At 39.6% G+C, this 17,999-nt stretch overlaps 3 protein-coding genes across 3 annotated transcripts; 1 reads left to right on the top strand and 2 right to left on the bottom strand.

Annotated features, from left to right (window-relative positions):
- Positions 1 to 209: 209 nt before the first annotated feature.
- On the bottom strand, positions 210 to 2,199 carry LOC126588001 (2-oxoglutarate-dependent dioxygenase DAO-like). The gene is made up of 3 exons (XM_050253128.1): positions 1,663 to 2,199; positions 784 to 1,102; positions 210 to 659 (listed from the first exon to the last, which is right to left on the bottom strand). The coding sequence occupies exons 1-3, from the start codon at positions 2,010 to 2,012 to the stop codon at positions 411 to 413; spliced, it is 918 nt and encodes a 305-aa protein (XP_050109085.1). The 5' UTR covers positions 2,013 to 2,199; the 3' UTR covers positions 210 to 410.
- An 8,006-nt stretch (positions 2,200 to 10,205) lies between these two features.
- LOC126584587 (tyrosine-sulfated glycopeptide receptor 1-like) lies at positions 10,206 to 13,261 on the bottom strand. The gene is made up of 2 exons (XM_050248913.1): positions 13,253 to 13,261; positions 10,206 to 12,041 (listed from the first exon to the last, which is right to left on the bottom strand). The coding sequence occupies exons 1-2, from the start codon at positions 13,259 to 13,261 to the stop codon at positions 10,206 to 10,208; spliced, it is 1,845 nt and encodes a 614-aa protein (XP_050104870.1).
- A 3,361-nt stretch (positions 13,262 to 16,622) lies between these two features.
- LOC126584586 (uncharacterized mitochondrial protein AtMg00810-like) lies at positions 16,623 to 17,896 on the top strand. Its single transcript, XM_050248912.1, has 2 exons — positions 16,623 to 17,504; positions 17,591 to 17,896. The coding sequence occupies exons 1-2, from the start codon at positions 16,623 to 16,625 to the stop codon at positions 17,894 to 17,896; spliced, it is 1,188 nt and encodes a 395-aa protein (XP_050104869.1).
- The last annotated feature ends 103 nt before the right edge of the window (positions 17,897 to 17,999 follow it).

The raw sequence follows: 17,999 nt of genomic DNA, 5'->3' as shown, positions 1-17,999 counted from the left end.
CCAGTTATATATTAAGATCTTGGATTTTGGGTCAATCAAAACTTACAACAATTAGCTATAGCAAAACTTCTGATTGCGCCATGTTGCGAGTTGTTGTGTATTTAGGGGTAGTCCCGTTAAAGAACAAGCACGAGAGGCAAGTATCAGGGACAGACCGGCGATCAGTAAAACCAAGGATGCAGTTGTATCAACACTTACACCAACACACATTTGATACTCCAAATTGAACATAATTGGGCTTAATTTACAGCCTAATCTACCCACATAGCAGAGTTAGAGCCACTGAAGTGGCCTGTTATCAGCAAAGCAAGGCATAAGTCTAATGACTCTAAATGAATATTACATTTCATATCACACCATCACTAGGAAATTAAATATAACAAGCTGAGCAATTTGCCTCATATCAGCAATTAGGATGGGATGCGTAGGAGTTCAAGGGCTTCACCAGCTCTCATTTTTGTGGATAGTCTGAGCTTTCTATAATCTTCATAAGTAAAAGGGACATAGAGTCGAGGGTGCTCTGAATCCACAAATTCTGGAAGAGCTTCAACTGCTTCTTCCTTGGGTCCCAAGAGAAATGTAGCGATCGAAACTCGAGTAGTTGCCTCCCTGCATTGTACTCTATGCTTCACATTGCACAACCTCCCATTGCTCCATGCCTTGATATGAAAATATCAACAAGAAGATTAGATTACCTTATAATAGTGCAAATTAGCGAAAAAAATTAAATACAAACATAAAACTGGGGGAAATTAACAAGACAATCTTTTTGTGCATATATACCTGAGCAACATCCCCAAAATTGATAAGGAGAGTGCCTGGGTAAGGATCAACTGCTACAAAAGCACCAGACTTGTCCATCACTTCTAGACCGCCAACGTTTTCATCGTCTTGAAGAATGGTTAGAAATCCTGAATCTGTGTGTAGTTGTACACCAGAAGAGCCCACTGATTCAGGGGTGTAGTTGTACTTGTTTATCCTAAACTGGCAGGGCCAGCCCTTGAGAAAATCACTATCAACCAGTCCATAACTCTCTGCCAACTTGCGCCCTATATCAACACACTGCTCATACACTGCTTGAGCATACTTCTCTATCACCTCTCTGCTCATTCAATAAGAAAACTAACTTCAAGACTCTCATCAATAACATATCCGGCTATGAAAAGACCACGTATATGTGGGTGTATACATATGTTATTTATTAGAAAACAAGTTAAAAGAGATGCTGCAATCGATCGATAATGTGTCGGTGTCATTGTTGTCAACATATTACCAATGCCCGTCCATTCTTTAATAGAATAATGGACGTCATACACCCAAATAGGCTACAGCAGATTGCTTCCCATCCGCACCAAAGTTTGAATTCTCATTCCATAGTTTAAATCAAATTAATTAGAATATTGCTCAAATAAAAATAATAATAAACGTCCGACACATAAAATGATTATATATAACACTATAGACGAATGTAGAATATTGATGTGAAGACATGGTGCCACTAGACCAAATAATCCTGACGATTATTAACGTTGTAACTTGATTTGGGCAGCTAGTATGTAATCAAACTATTTAATAATAAGAATCAAGGTATAGAATGTGTGGTGAAAGAAAAGAGGTGTGCGGAAATTATTTTCCTAAGCAAAAGAGAGCCAAAAAGCTAACCTCTGGTGGGAAGAAGCATCCAACTGAGAGCAAAAGCTATGCACAGCCTGAGATGATCCCAAGTCATAAAGACCCAAAGCCTCATAGAGAGGGTTGGCTTTGCTAGGTGCCACGTAGCCACTGCCAGCAATGACGTCTTTGTTCTGCATCTTCATCTCCATGGGCAGGTCAAGCAAACATCTGACCACAGCCTTCATCTCTGCCATCAGACTCAATGGGATCTTATGGTTGACAAGTCTGAAGCAACCCCATGTCTCAGATGCTTCCCTCAGTTTCTTGTACGCTTGTGCATCTGGAAACTGGTTCAGATCAATCAGTGGGACGGTCGTACAGCCCTCACCATCTCCCATTTCTGATTTCTTGGGTTTGTTTTGTTTCTTCCTGGAGCTCTACCCTTTTTCCACTTTTTCTTCTGGAAATGGATTTCACCGTTCGCTGGGATCCCTTTAATTATTCACCTGGAATTGAAGATTGTGCGATACGCATTTCTTTTTTACTAATTAAGGATTAGAATAATTAATGGGCCGGCAACCCGATTTCTGTTCGCGTGTATCGTTTGACTTATAAGAGTTTAAAGTAAGCTGGCATCTCATACCTACAATATTAAAAAGAAAAATTAAGGAGACGGCAAAGAAGAAGAATAAAAATTAAGAAAACTAATGAAAATGGTTTGAAAACTTTGAGTTTTAATGATAAGGACAAAATAAAGGGTAAAGTGAATAGTATCATGATTGACTTTTTAGTGTAAAAATGTGGTTTTTCGTTAAAGTGAACAGTACCAGATATTTTTCGTTAAAGTTTCCTAGAAATTAACGTCACCGATTACCCATGTGAGGTTTCACTTTATAGAAACTTTTGCAAAATCTCTCCACTTTCTGCCAAGAAATGGAGGACAGAAAAAAAAATTGATAGTTTTGTGTAATGCATGCGAGTGTTTTTATCTTTTTTGTTTCTTTTCAGACATTCCACCTATTCCATCATTTCCCTGTCACCTAGGGGACAATTGCTTGATTGTTTTATCTTTTATGTTTTGTTGGGGGCTCCATCTCTATACGTATTGTACAGTTACTCTAGGTACATAAATTCATGTGTGTTTTGAAAAAGATCATCCAATTCTACTAGTTAACCAATTGCAATATAATGATTCGTACATTCGTATTTTGAAAAAAAAGATACAAGGATAAAGGATTCGAGGAAACAATAACGGCTTCTTTTTTATCGAATCATTAAAAGGATTAGTTACCACAAATTGTCATCAATGGAACGCACCAAAGTCTTTAAGTATTGTACAGTTACTGTAGTATAATGCTTATGTCTGCAAGCACTGTAGTATAATGTTGAGGCAGTGAGGTGTCCACTATATTATAAAGCCTTATATTAAACACGAAATGAGTACGGACATTTTTCTATACTAATACCAGTACTTTCTCTTAATTGCAAGAGAGATCATAAGTTTCAAGTCAGCTCTTTCTCCTTGTTGGTTTGTTGTGCTTCAAACTTTTTGTATACGAAAGGTTTAGCAAGAAGTACATAAACGCACAAATTCAAAGTGCTCAAAGCTGCAATTACCCAATAAATGTAATCGAAGTGGGCACGATTGATATTGTTACCAAGCCATTTTTCACCATGCATTGAGCTAATTTCTTGCACCACAGATATTATAGCATTGCTCAAGAAGTTTCCAACACCTATCGCACTGAGGTATGCTGCTGCTCCCATGCTTCTCATTTCCTCCGGCATTTGGTCGTAGAAGAATTCTTGGAGTCCAATGAATGTAAATACATCGTTGAATTATAAGTCTATAGCTGATTAGTATTACTGTAAGATGAGTTTATTTGTGTATTTACATGAGTATATTATTGCCAAGTGTGAGGTCAAAAGATGTAAGACATAAAATGCCATGTGTGATGATCCTAGTAATTAGCTAAATGTATGGCTGATATTATTTTGTGATGTAGGGAATCCAGCCACTTCTCTCTAATGGTCATGTATATTGCTCGATGTATGCATGATTGCATCAGAGTAAGAGAGATATATTCCTTGCTACATTTCATGGCAGAGAGGAAAACATTCATCAATTCTTTCTTCTCCATTTTTCGCATAACCATTGAAAATCTCAGAAACCAGAAACACTAACATGGCCTCAGAGTCAGGTTCGATTATTTGAATCTGGGCGTAAAACTATGAATTCCGAGCTGAATCGAAGCTCATTTCGAAGCTTGGTGAAGATTGCCGGAGTTTCGTTATCATCTGAGAACTATATTCAACCCGTTCAAACCAAAGATGTCTGGATCTGGAGGCTCAGAAGTGAAGACTCCAATTTTCTTTGGTGATAACTACGAGTTCTGGAGAATCAAGATGGTAACAATCTTCAAATCTCATGGGTTATGGAATTTGGTAGAAAAGGGGATTAAAACCCCCGATTCAAAGAAGAAGAAGAAAGCTGAAGAGTCATCGGAAGATGAAGCTGATGAAGAAATGACTGTTGTGTTCATGAAGGACACGAAGGCTCTAGGAATCATACAAAATGCAGTCTCTGATCAGATTTTTTCCTCAGATTGCCAACGTTGACTCAGCCAAGATGGCATATGATCTGTTGTATAGAGAATACCACGGTGGTGATTAGGTTAGATCGGTAAAACTTCAAAACCTTATACAAGAATTTGAATATGCTAGGATACGAGATGATGAGTCTCTATCTAGTTATCTTACAAGGCTAAATGAGTTGATTAATCAGATGAAAACATTTGGTGAAACTCCTTCTAATGAGAGATTCATGCAAAAGGTTTTGATTAGTCTGAGTAAACCTTATGATCATATCTGTTTGGCCATAGAAAATACAAAATGTTTGGAGACTGTAGAATTGCAGGAAGTAATTGCAATCTTGAAGAGCCAAGAACAACGGTTTGATTTGCATACTGTTGATACAACTGAGAAAGCTTTCTCCTCACTCTCTGTGAGTTAAAATGGGAAAAATAGAGGTAGCTCCTACTCAGGGCCATCTAAATCTCAGAGAAATTGGAATCCAAAGGGAAAGAAATGGGAGTCAAAACTCAAGTTTCAACAGAGACCTTTTATAAACTCCTTTCAGAATGTGAACCCATCTCAATCAATTAGCCAAGAAGTCATAAAACCTCAGTGCAAGGTGTGCTTGAAGTTTCATTTTGGTGAGTGTAGACACAAGGGCAAACCAAAATGTTATAATTGTGACAAATTTGGGCACTAGATAGTGTATGGTAGGAAAAACAGTGCAGAAAGCTAATAGTGCAAATCAAGCAAAAGTGTCAGGGAATCTATTATATGCTAACAATGCAATCACTGAGGCTAAAGTGAATGGAGAATGATACATTGACAGTGGATGCAGCAATCATATGACAAGAAATGTGAATCTCCTTGTTGATGTGAGAACCAACATTGCAGGTAAAGTTCAAATGCCTACTGGAGATCTTGTAAATGTTGCAAGAATGGGTTCTTTGGTTATTGACACTAATAAGGGCAGAAATTATGTCAGAGAAGTCATGTATCTCCCTGGATTAAAAGAAAACTTGCTCAGTGTTGGACAAATGGATGAACATAAATATTTCTTGTTATTTGGTGGAAGAATATGTAATGTATTTGATGGTCCTTCATTGGATTGCTTAGTCATTAAAGTGAAGATGAAAGGAAACATATGATATCCTTTATCACTTCTACCTGAAAACCAAATTGCACTGAGAGCTAGTGTAAATCATTCTACTTGGGTTTGGCACAGAAGACTTAGGCACCTACATTTTGGTGGTCTTAAGCAATTGAGGGATAATGATATGGTACATGGTTTGCCACAGCTTGAAAGTTACAGTGGTGTATGTGAAGGCTGCCAATATGGAAAGCAACATATATATGAGTTCTCAAATAATCAAGCACTGAGAGCAAATGCTCCACTTGAAGTTGTCCATGTTGATCTATGTGGTCCTATGAAAGTTGAGTCAATTGCTAGAAATAAATATTTCATGCTCTTGATAGATGATTGTACCAGAATGGTTTGGGTATACTTTCGAAAGTACAAGTCTAAAGCATTCAGTTGTTTTAGAAAATTCAAAGTCATGACAAAACTACAATGTGGTTTTAAAGTAAAGTGTTTGAGAAGTGATTGAGGGGGAGAGTTCATGTCAACTGAGTTTGTACAATTCTGTGAGAATGAAGGAATATAGAGACAACTTACTTTAGCTTACACTCCACAGCAGAATGAAGTTGTAGAGAGGAAAAATAGGACAGTGGTTGAAATGGCAAAGTCTATGCTACATGAGAAGGGAATGACATACTATCTCTGGGCTAAAGCAGTGCATACGACTGTGTATCTATTAAATAAATGTCCCACAAAGGCATTGGACAACATCACACCTTTTGAAGCCTATTCTGGAAGGAAACCATGTATTGCTCATCTAAGAATATTTGGTGCTCTATGCTATGTTCATGTTCCAAATGAGCTTAGAAACAAGCTTGAACCCAAAAGTGTCAAATGAGTATTTGTTGGCTATGCAACCTGTGAAAAGGGTTATAGAGTGTTTGATCCAGTTACCAAGAAACTTGTCTTGTCCAGAGACATTGTTTTTTATGAGGAAGCAGCTTGGGATTGGAAATGAAGTTTTGATGTGATGCCTCCCACTAATGGAAGATTTGTATATGACAGCTTCAGTTCTGGAAATAATGAAAGTCATATACTATCACAAATTTTCCATGTATCACAATATCATGGAAGGAATACCAATGCTGAAAACTTAAACTCTCCAACTATCTTGCCTTTCTCAGGTGAATACTTTAGCAGCATAAGTCAAGATGAGAGAAACACGTAAGCATTTGATCATACTCTACTGAAATAGAGAAAACTAGATGAAGTATTGGCTCAATGCAATCTCTGCATCATGGATCCAGAGAAGTATGAAGAAGCAATGGAAGATGAATCATGGTTGAAAGCAATGGAAGATGAATTAGCTATGATTGAGAATAATGACACCTAAAAGGTTGAGAAAATTGTCTCGCACCTGAAGACGGAATTTGAGATGAATGATCTTGGAAAAGCTCACATTGACTTGAAGTTCAAGCGTTGTTCTGATGATACTTGGTCTACTAGTTAAACTACACCCCGAAGGTGTTACCTTTGAGTATACCTATGATCTTCCATACGCTATATGCAAATGAAACCCTTGAAGAGGATATGGAATCTAAAATTACATATCTAAGTTCAACTTTGCACTTTGTTGTACTTAGCTCATTGCGTTAGATAGGACATCTCATTCGTTGTTAATTTGTTGGTAAAGATGCAGCACCACGCCTACACACAACCACTGAATTTGTATAAAAGATGTTTTTCCACTACCCTAAAAGGTACTACGAATTTGGGCTAATCCCAATGCATCCCGAGTAGATCTGACCCCCTTGATCCTCAGAATGATGCTTGCCTTGTTAGTTATGCTGACGATGGTTTCTTATCAAACCTACACAAGGCAAATGGTTATGTTTTTATCGTTAGGGATATCGCAATATCTTGGAGGTATACGATATGACCTTAGTTACGAAATCTTCAAATCGTTCCAAGGCTCACCTCACTTCACTATGCCACACGTGAGACATGGTTGAGATCTCTTGTTGAGCTTATTCGAAGTGCTTGTTATTTTCATCCATCGTTGAGTCCCAACGACAATCCATGAAGACTATGCCACATGTATTCACCCGACCAAGACATGAGACATCAATGAAGTCAACACCAAGACATATTGCATATACATCAGCAAAGCATCAGGAGATTGAAGTCATGCAAACCGATCCCAGACAACCTTGCCGACCTTTATACGACATCACTATCGAAGTTAACTTTCCAGAAGCTTATCCGAGGAATTGGTATGCCTAACTATTCATACGCAATGCTTGTAGTTCTCATTTGGAAGTTCTGTCAAACACAGGGGGAATATCCAGAAGTATACTCACTCGATCTTAATGTACTCTTTTTCCCTACGATTATGAGCATTTTTCCCACTAGGTTTTGACGAGGCACCCATATTGGGCTGATCATACCCTTGTGAGCTCTTCTACTTGCGTCCAGAAGACGTATAATTTTGATTTAATGCAACTTCTCACTTTTCCCCTTAGTCTATGGGTTTTTCTCCTACCTTGGGTTTTACCATAGCGAGGTTTTGTGACTTTTACCTTTTATGCATTCTTTCGTTGATTTGAGGCTCGCATTCAAACATTGTGCCGACAACTTCATCAAATGTACTTACTTCATCGCTGAAGACCTGATGCGTCATTTACTTGAGTATTTACACATTCAAGGGGGAGTGTTGCAGTCCTATTAGATTAGGAATGTGATTGTGTAAATCCTAGTGTATCTAGGGATATCTTCAAATATTCCTTAGGGTTAGATATTATTCTATTAGAGTTGTAATCTTATTGGGGTAAGGAATTCACCTTCTCTACTACTATAAATAAAGGCACAATAGGGTAAGATAAACACACCTCACAATTACACATCTCTCTCTTTTTCTCTACGCACCCCCTCTCTCTGTCCTTTATATGATTCAGTGAATTAGGCCTACAACAGTATTATGTTTTGTTAAAAAAAAAAAAGGGTATTATGTAGGAACGGAAAAGGAATATTGGGTTTTACCGAATCGGATAATTATCGGATCATATTTTCTATAAGAGATACCATATTTGAATCATTAACGAACTATTGGTTCAAGTCTCATATCTATATCCTATTAATTACACTGGATTCAGATCAAAATCCAATTAAAGAAAAGGCGTAAAACCAAGAAGAAGATGAAGAAAGATAAATCATATAATGTAATACAAGTCATGACAGCTGCAAATAACTAATTCAAAGTCGTGTCTATTGCGTTGTTTATTCTGAGTCTTCTTTGCATTCAAAATGGCACTGAGAGTAAAAAAAAAAAAAGGGGGGGGGGGGTTAATTACATTAACATCCCCTGAGGTTTTTCGTGTTTTAACAAAAACCTCTCACGTTTGATAAATATCACTAATACCCCTGAGGTTTTAATTCACTTTCACATAACCCCTCTAAAAACGTATATACCCTTGTAGTTAATTACCTAAAATAAAAAATCTTTATAAATAAATAGAAAAATAAATCAAATTAAAAAAAAATCACATTAAACATTAAAAATGGCCAAATTGTAGAATTCTTCTCGGCTTTGAATTCTGGGATGCGTGTGTGTCGGGTTTTTGGTTTTGGTATTTGACTATTGGTGACTTCCTTCAATATTTTCAAGTTTCATAATTATTCTCTTTATATTTTTTGGTCTGATTCATACTCTCTTTGCGATAATGGAAGTAGGAGGAAGAAGAACATATACTATGACAAGGAAAATTCTCCTCCTATTGTTCATAATTTACCAGAAACAAAGATTTCATTTGATCATTTTTAATTCCCAGAACTAAAAAATCCACCTAAATACAGAACCAAAAACAAGCGGAATTGCAAAGACGGGTGTTTTCCACTCTGATATGACGGCAGTGGCCAAAGTGGCGGTGTTGAAAAAGCTGCTGCAGAGGCTGGTGAGGGAAATTTTCCACGATAAGGAACAACGGGTTGAAAGGTGTATTAATATAAAAATGGTATGTGCATTGGGTCTGCGGGTTTTATTAACTAAACGAGGGTGATTATGATCGAATCGTGGCTAAGGAACAATGGGATAATCTGGATGACCACCATGCAAACGCGTCAGGTTGCGACCAGTCTGTGCGGCATCGTTGTTCGGTTTTTGGAGTGTTCTTGCGATCCATTTGTGGTGATGACTTAAGGACGGGGACCAGATCCTTTGAAAAGAATGCCGATCTTGAAGCATCTCATAAGTTCATGGCTTCAATTAACATTTTTCTAGATTTATTTTATTTATTTATAAATCTTTTTTATTTTAAGTAATTAATTACAAGAGTATATCTGTCTTTAAGGGGGTTATGTGAAAGTGAATTAAAACATGAGGAGGTGTTAATGATATTTTTCAACGTGAGAGGTTTGAAAACACAAAAAACTTTACTGTAATTAATCCAATAAGAAGGAAAAGACCTATGGACATGGACTTAAGGAATTAAATAACTTGCCTTGGTTATCTTCATTCATATTTCATTGAAAATATTTTGTCGGCCAGAAAATCTTTATTTTCTTTCTTCCTTTCAATTATTACATTTTTTTTGTAGACTTAGGCCGCGTGTTAATCATTTAGTTTTTAGGTTTTTTATTTTCATTTTTTTTAACTGAAAGTAGTTTGAAAAATTAAATCGTAACTAGCTACTTTCAGTTTTCAACTGAAAACAAAAAAGTAAAACCTCAAGACCAAATTTTTAAAAATCAAGGAATTAGCTTTTAGTTTTCAATGTTACCAAACAAGATTACAGTTTTTGAAAAAATGAAAATAAAAATTGAAAGCTAAAAACGAAATTGTTATCAAATGCCCTTTGAATTGTTGTGATACAGCATAGCAGCAGAAATGTGTAAATTGTACTAGTTAATAAGTCTTTCATTTATCAAAGAAAAGTACACTTGATTAACGCCTAAAGCGATCTACAACATTGGAGAAAAATTCGAAATATGCATATCGCCATGACCTGCTCAAAGCTAAAGGGCCACAAACTCCCCAAAACCCTACAATGAAACCAAGAGACACTGAAATTTGAAGCCATGGAATTCCATTCCCAGTGTCATGTTCCCGGTCCTTAGTCATATCACTACCTGGACTCTTCTTCTGGCACTCATTTGGAAGCGGGAAACCGCAAAGTCCTGGGTTACCTTCAAAGGCACTAGCATTGAAGGTTTGGAGCTGAGTGCCTGATGGTATTTGGCCTTGGAGGTTATTGTAGGCAACACTAAGTGAAGACAAGAAGTTAAGACTTGATAGTGATGTTGGGATTTCACCCGAAAGATGGTTTCTTGAGAGGTCTAATTTCTCCAAGTTTCGGAGGTTTGAGATTTGGTGTGGAATGTTGCCAGAGAAGTTGTTGACACCAATACGCAGTGCGTGGAGAAGTTGCAACTGCCCAATATCTTGGGGTATATTGCCACTTAGACTGTTGTTCCTGAGGCTGATTGTTGACGGCATGGTGGACAAATACTTGTACAACGCAGTTGTAGACCCCGTAAGGCTTTTGGAGTAGATGGGCAACTCTAAATCGTTGTGACCTGTTTGATTTGCAGCCTTTTCCGATATGAGCGCTTGTAGTCTGCAAAGCTCCTTTGGAAATTCACCTGAAATGAAGTTATTATCCAAGTTTAAAATGGAAAGACTTGGAAGAGTCCCCAACCAACCAGGTATTGAGCCTACGAGTCTGTTATAAGACAGAGTCAGCACTACTATTTTCTCCAGCTTCGACAGCCATATTGGTACTTTGCCTGTCAATTGGCACCTTGAGAAACTGAGAATGGAGAGATTTTGGAACCCAGATGACTCAACCATGAGATCACCATCTGGTATTTCTTCACCTATAAAATTATTTCTAAGAAGGAGTACCTTTAAACATTTGCAATCCTTCAATATCTTCATTGTCCCTGTGAAATTGGTCAATCTGTTATCAGAAAGCGAAAGGAATGACAAGGATTTCAAAGAAAGAATTTCAGGTTGTAACTGTCCCTTTAGATCATTTGAGCCCAGTCGAAGTGCTACCAAGGACTTGCATGAGTAAACACTTATTGGCAAGGGACCGGTGAAGTGGTTATTCTTAAGGTCAAGTTTAATAAGTTGAGTAAGCTTGGAGAAATTAAGCACGGAGAGATCTCCTTCCAATTGGTTATGTCCTAGATTCAGTTCTGTAAGGCTTGAGCAATTCATCAAAGTCGGAGGCAGCAAACTCTCTAGATTGTTGAAATGAAGGATTATGAGCTTCAATCTGGAGAGCTTCCCAATATGAAGAGGAAGTGTGCCGCTCAGCTGATTAGAGTTGAGATCCAAGATTGCGAGGTTGGTAAGATTGGCAATGTTCTCACCAATGGCCCCGGAAAGCTTATTGGAAGGCAACGAAATTTCTTCAAGTGCTCGAGCGTTGTGAATATCATTTGGAAGTGTCCCCAAAAGGTTATTAAAGCCTGCACGAAAGAGCTCCAATTTTGAACAGTTACCAAGTCCAAGGGGAATTATGCCACTGAAATCGTTGTGAGAGAAATCCAAGCTTCTAACAAAAGGAGAATAAGAACAATTGAAAGATGGTATTTGGCCCTTAATGAGATTGTTGCTGACGTTTAAATTGCTCAAATTCCAGGCACGCTGGAGGAACGAAGGTGGAATTGTTCCGTTGAATTGGTTGCTAGACAAATCCACTATTCGGATATAAATTGGTGGTGGAGATAGTGGTAGCTCTCCAGAGAGAAGGTTGTAGCTCAAATCAAGGATCTGAAGGCAACTCAAGGACAAAAAGAATCCAGAGTCCAGGTGGCCAAAAAGTATATTATGGGAGAGATTGAGGTGGGAGAGATGCGTGAGATTTCCAAGAGATGGAGAAATGACTCATTTGAGGCGTCTGGAGGGCAACAACAGATGGGTGACCCTACCAGCGAGATCACAAGTGATACCCTCCCATCGACAACAATCTTGGGAAGTCCAGTTTAAACTAGAAGAAGCGATATCAAACGAAGAAAAAAGAGACTGTTGGTCCATTTTGCTGCATGCAGCATGGGTTGTAGAAATAACGCTTGTGATAAACAAGATGAAAAGAAAGGGGACATATGATCTAGTTAGATGCTTAGGCTGCAGTGCCATGGTTCTTGTTGAAAGTGGCATACAAGTATATTAGATCGCTCAAAGGTGTATACTGCTTTTTATAGGCAAAAAGATGTAGAAACAACATCGGAACACAGAATTATGCGTGCTGGAAGGTGCATTTGTAGAAATTGCAAACAAATCACATTATTATCTATGCACGGCTGTTTCTTTTGACTATATTGCACTTGCAACAATGTAGTTATTACTATTGCTAATCTAGAGCCAAGAAGACTGCAGGTGAAAAATGATTTTAGTCTTGGACTGTGGTAGCGGTATTTCAAGCTTTCGGAACTTTAATTTCAAAAGAAAACATGACGGGATGATGAGGTAGCATTTTAATATTCAACAGCTGGCCAGATTATTGTATGCGACAGTAAATGATGACAAGAAATGACGACTTGATAGCTAAACTAGGATGCTGCACGACTGATAGATTTCTGAAGAGAGGTCCAATGTCTCCAATCTTGCGAGGTTTGATATTTTGGTCTGGAATGTTAGAAGTTGTTGACACTAGGATCCAACTCTTAAATAAGTTTCAGTTGGCCAATCTCAGTAGTTACATATATTGTTGTTCAGACTGTTGAGTCGGAGTTAAATTTCTTGTGGCATGTTGGATAGAAACTTGTACTGTAAAGCAGTTAGATTGCTTGTGGAATGTTTGAGTTGCAGCCTTTTGCGATATTAGCCCTCGTTTTCTGTAAAGCTAAATTTGGAAGTTCACCTGAAACTTAGTTATTACTGAAAGCTTGTAACGAAAAGACGGAGGTTTGGAAGTGATAAACCTACATTTCCTCCAGGTCAGCACACCACTCCATGTCAGCAATCCATGCAGTTCGATCTACCTGAGTCATGTGCTGCTAAGCCATGTGCTGCTGACTTGACCTGAGTCATGTGCTGCTGACTTGAAATGATTACTCTAAATGGAAGCCATGAGACCTTGTCGAAGATGCTGATGAAGATGGACAGAAGAATATTGTATAAACTCACACAGCTAGACAAACACTTTCTGGTAGTTGTTTATTGCATGCGTGACCTTTATTATTGCATGCGTGTATGTAAATCTTGTATAAAGAACATGCTGCTGTTGAAGAGCAGCAATGACTGAATTCAATGGAGTTGAGTTTATGAAATCAGTCTCTATAAACCTAGTTTAAATTCTTTCATGGTATCAAAGAGCTGAAAGTCTCACGACACAACCATTTTTTTTTTTCCATGGCTTCTCAATTTACTTCTCTTACCCTCCCAAATGCCTCCCATTTTCTCACCATCAAACTTGATCGTACCAACTACCCCATTTGGCAAGCTCAAATGCTTCCACTTCTTCGTAGCCGAAACCTTGTTTCCTTTATCGAAGGAACCAGTCCATGTCCTTCTGCATTCTTGAAAGATGCGGATGGTAACCTCACTGACGCAGTCAATCCTGCGTTTGAAATCTGGGTTCAACAAGATGCCACAGTCCTGTCGTGGATTAACTCCTCTGTTCACCCCACTATTCTTGCTGCCTTAATTGGGAAAACTAGCTCCCATTCTGCCTGGACGACCTTACGTGACCGCTATGCTTCACAGTCCACCGGTCGTCTCCTTCAGCTTCGTAGTGAGCTGATGAATACTCATCGAGGTGACTCTTCCATTTCTGAATTCTTGGATAAGATTAATTGTCTTGCAGATACTCTCTCTCTCTCTGGTGCTCCCGTTTCAGATTCGGACATTGTTGCCATCATTCTTAATAATGTTGGTCCTACTTATGAAAGAACGGTTGCCTCCGCCCAAGCCCGTCACGAGGCGATTACGTACAGTGCTTTGGAAGCACTCCTTCTTGGTGCTGAACGCCGCCAGAAAATGCATTCTGCTTTCACTGCAGATACCGGCCCTACTGCATTTGCAGCCACCCGTAATGGTGGTCGTCCATCTCCTCCCTTTAGAGGCCGTGGCTCCTCCTCCGGGCTTCGAAGTCGTGGCAATGGCGGTCGTAGCTCATTTTCCCGTCACGGATCATCCCATGGCTCTCCATCTCACCAACCTGATGGCCTCCTTGGTCCTGCTCCCTCTCAGACCTCCTTTCCTAATGGCAGGCTTCAATGCCAAATTTGTACTCGCTATGGCCATTCCGCAATTGACTGCTACAACCGTCTTAACATGTCCTATGAAGGGCGCGTTCCAGCACCAAAGCTTCAGGCTTATGCTGCCAGTGCTCCCACCATCCAGAATTGGCTTTTCGATTCTGGAGCCAATGCCCACATAACTAATGATCCTGCTCAGGTGACGAATGCTCGACCATATCATGGTACTGATCAAGTGAATGGCGTCGTTGGAGGAACAGGTTTGAAAATCTCTCATGTTGGTAACACTTGCATTCGTACACCCCAAGCCCTTTTTCATCTCCCAAACACATTACTTTGCCCTAATGCATCCATTAATATCATTTCCATTCATCGCTTCACCACTGATAATAATTGTTCTCTAACTTTATTCCCACACGCCTATCGTGTTCAGGACCTTCACACGGGGAAGATGCTTTTCCACGACCGGAGTAACAATGGATTCTACCCCTTCTCAACAGTTTCATCATGCACTAAAGGAGTCTCTACATTCATAGGTGCTAGGGTGTCCAATTCCATTTGGCACTCTAGATTAGGTCATCCATCTTTTCATGTTTTGCAAAGTTTAATTTCTAGCAATAAGTTGCCTATCAATGGCGTTGTAACAAGAGCATTTTGTCAGTCCTGCCCTCTGGGCAAAAGTCACAAGTTACCTTTTAGTTTATCTAATTCAAAATCGTCATTTCCTTTGCAATTGGTCCATTCAGATGTATGGACTTCTCCTACTGTTTCAATTAATGGTTTTAAATACTATGTAGTTTTTATCGATGATTTCTCTCGATATTCTTGGTTGTATCCATTAAAATTCAAATCTGATGTCTTTTCTACATTTGTTGCTTTCAAGAAATTAGTTGAAAATATGTTTAATACCACCATTAAATCTTTTCAAACTGACGGGGGAGGTGAGTATCTTAGTAACAATTTCAAAGCTTTCTTGACTCATCATGGTATTCATCATCGCTTATCTTGCCCACATCATCCTGAACAAAATGGAATTTCAGAGCGTAAACATCGCCATCTTGTTGAAACTGGCCTCACTCTTCTTGCCCATTCCTCATTTCCCACATCCTTTTGGGACGATGCATTTCATACCGCCAATTATTTGATAAATCGTTTACCCACTAAGGTTTTACATAATGACTCTCCCTTTCAAAAACTCTTTCACAAATCTCCTCAATATGATTTCCTAAAGGTTTTTGGGTGTGCATGTTTTCCATATTTTCGACCATATAATAGTAATAAACTTCAGTTTCGTTCTAAACGTTGTGTTTTTCTTGGCTACTCTTTAAATCACCAAGGTTATAGATGTCTTGACATGTCTACAGGAAAACTTTTTGTGTCTCGTCATGTTGTATTTGATGAAACTTGTTTCCCATATAAAGAATCCATTACTCCCGTGTCTCCATCACCAACCATTTCCACCGACACTATGACATTAGACATAGGTCCATCCCTCCCATACCGCCCACAGTCACCTCCCATCCCTCCTAACCCTACTCCACCACCTCTACCCTCAACCGTCACTCCCACGCCTACCCCTCCCTTAATATTACCTATCCCTACTCCCCCTATATCCACTCCTCTAGGACCCACGAATGCAAGTCCCATTCCTTCTACATCCTCTTCTTCTCAGAGGATCCTTCCACCTACTCATTCTATGACCACACGTGCCAAGGATGGGATTCACAAACCTAATCCCAAATATGCATTTACTTCTACTGTCACTAATCCTGTGCTTGAGCCTACTTGTTTTACCCAGGCTAACAAATCTCCAGAATGGCGCCAGGCCATGGCAGAAGAGTTTACTGCCCTCTTACGCACTGGAACATGGTCATTGGTTCCCTTTGTTCCCTCCATGAATGTGCTTCCCAATAAATGGGTATATCGGATCAAACGACATTCTGATGGTTCGATACAGCGGTATAAGGCTCGATTAGTCGCCAATGGCTATCACCAACAAGATGGTATTGATTATGACGAGACGTTCAGTCCGGTAGTTACTCATGCAACCATTCGCCTCGTCCTCTCAATTGCTCTTCACTTCAACTAGCCTATCAGACAACTTGATGTTCAGAATGCTTTCTTACATGGTTCTTTAGCAGAGGTTGTTTATATGCGGCAGCCTGTAGGATTTGTGGACTCTCAGTTTCCAAATCATGTCTGTCGCTTGCACAAATCACTATATGGTCTCAAACAGGCACCCCGTGCCTGGTTTCAATGTTTCTCCCACCATCTTGAAGATCTAGGGTTTCAGGCATCCCTCTCAGATTCGTCATTGTTCACATATTTTAATGGGTCCACTGTCATTTACTTATTGATCTACGTTGATGACATCCTTGTTACGGGTAATAACCCTTCTCATATCTCTCAGCTTATTCAACAACTTGGTCAAAAGTTCTCTATGAAGGACTTAGGTCCTTTGCATTATTTTCTGGGCATGGAAATTCAGCGGACACCCATTGCCATGTATCTTACTCAATCCAAGTACATCCTGGACCTTCTCAAAAAGACCAATATGTGTGATGCAAAACCTCTCACCACTCCCGCTACCACTGGACGCAAGTTAAGTCTCTATGAAGGTGAACCTTTATCTGATGGCACACTTTTTCGGAGTATCGTTGGCGCTCTCCAATACCTTCTCTTCACGAGACCGGATATTGCTTTCGCCGTCAATCAGGTCTGTCAATATATGCATTCTCCCACCACTACTCACTGGGCTGCTGTAAAACGCATACTTCGATACTTGAAAGCCACTCCTGATCACGGCATTGTTTATAAACCTAGCTCTCTCACCCTCACTGCCTTTGCTGATGTCGATTATGCCGGGGATCCTGACGATCGGCGCTCAACTGGGGGTTATTGCATTTTTCTGGGTGATAATCTCGTCTCTTGGAGCTCCAAGAAACAGCGTGGGGTGTCTCGATCCAGCATTGAGGCCGAGTACAGACAGCTGGCTTATACGGCAGCACTTTATCTTGGTTCCGCCATATCTTTCGTGACCTGCACCTTTCTCTTTCTCCACCACGGTTGTGGTGCGACAATATCAGTGCCCTTGTTGTTGCCTCTAATCCTGTATATCAGGCGCGAATGCGACACGTTGAAGTTGACTACCACTACGTTAGCGAAAAGGTCGTCCGCAAAGAACTACAAGTTGGCTATGTTGCCACTGCTGATCAAATTGCAGACTTTCTCACCAAAGGTCTGTCCTCTCCTCGTTTCCGTTATCTACTCTCCAAGCTTCCCGTGCGTCCATGCCCGCTTCGCTTGCGGGGGCGTGATAAACCTACATTTCCTCCAGGTCAGCACACCACTCCATGTCAGCAATCCATGCAGTTCGATCTACCTGAGTCATGTGCTGCTAAGCCATGTGCTGCTGACTTGACCTGAGTCATGTGCTGCTAAGCCATGTGCTGCTGACTTGAAATGATTACTCTAAATGGAAGCCATGAGACCTTGTCGAAGATGCTGATGAAGATGGACAGAAGAATAT

Source organism: Malus sylvestris, chromosome 10 (genome assembly GCF_916048215.2).
Source record: "Malus sylvestris chromosome 10, drMalSylv7.2, whole genome shotgun sequence".
In the NCBI taxonomy this organism is placed as follows: domain Eukaryota; kingdom Viridiplantae; phylum Streptophyta; class Magnoliopsida; order Rosales; family Rosaceae; genus Malus; species Malus sylvestris.
The sequence above is the reverse complement of the archived record's forward strand: the minus strand, read 5'-3'. Positions and strand labels throughout refer to the sequence as shown.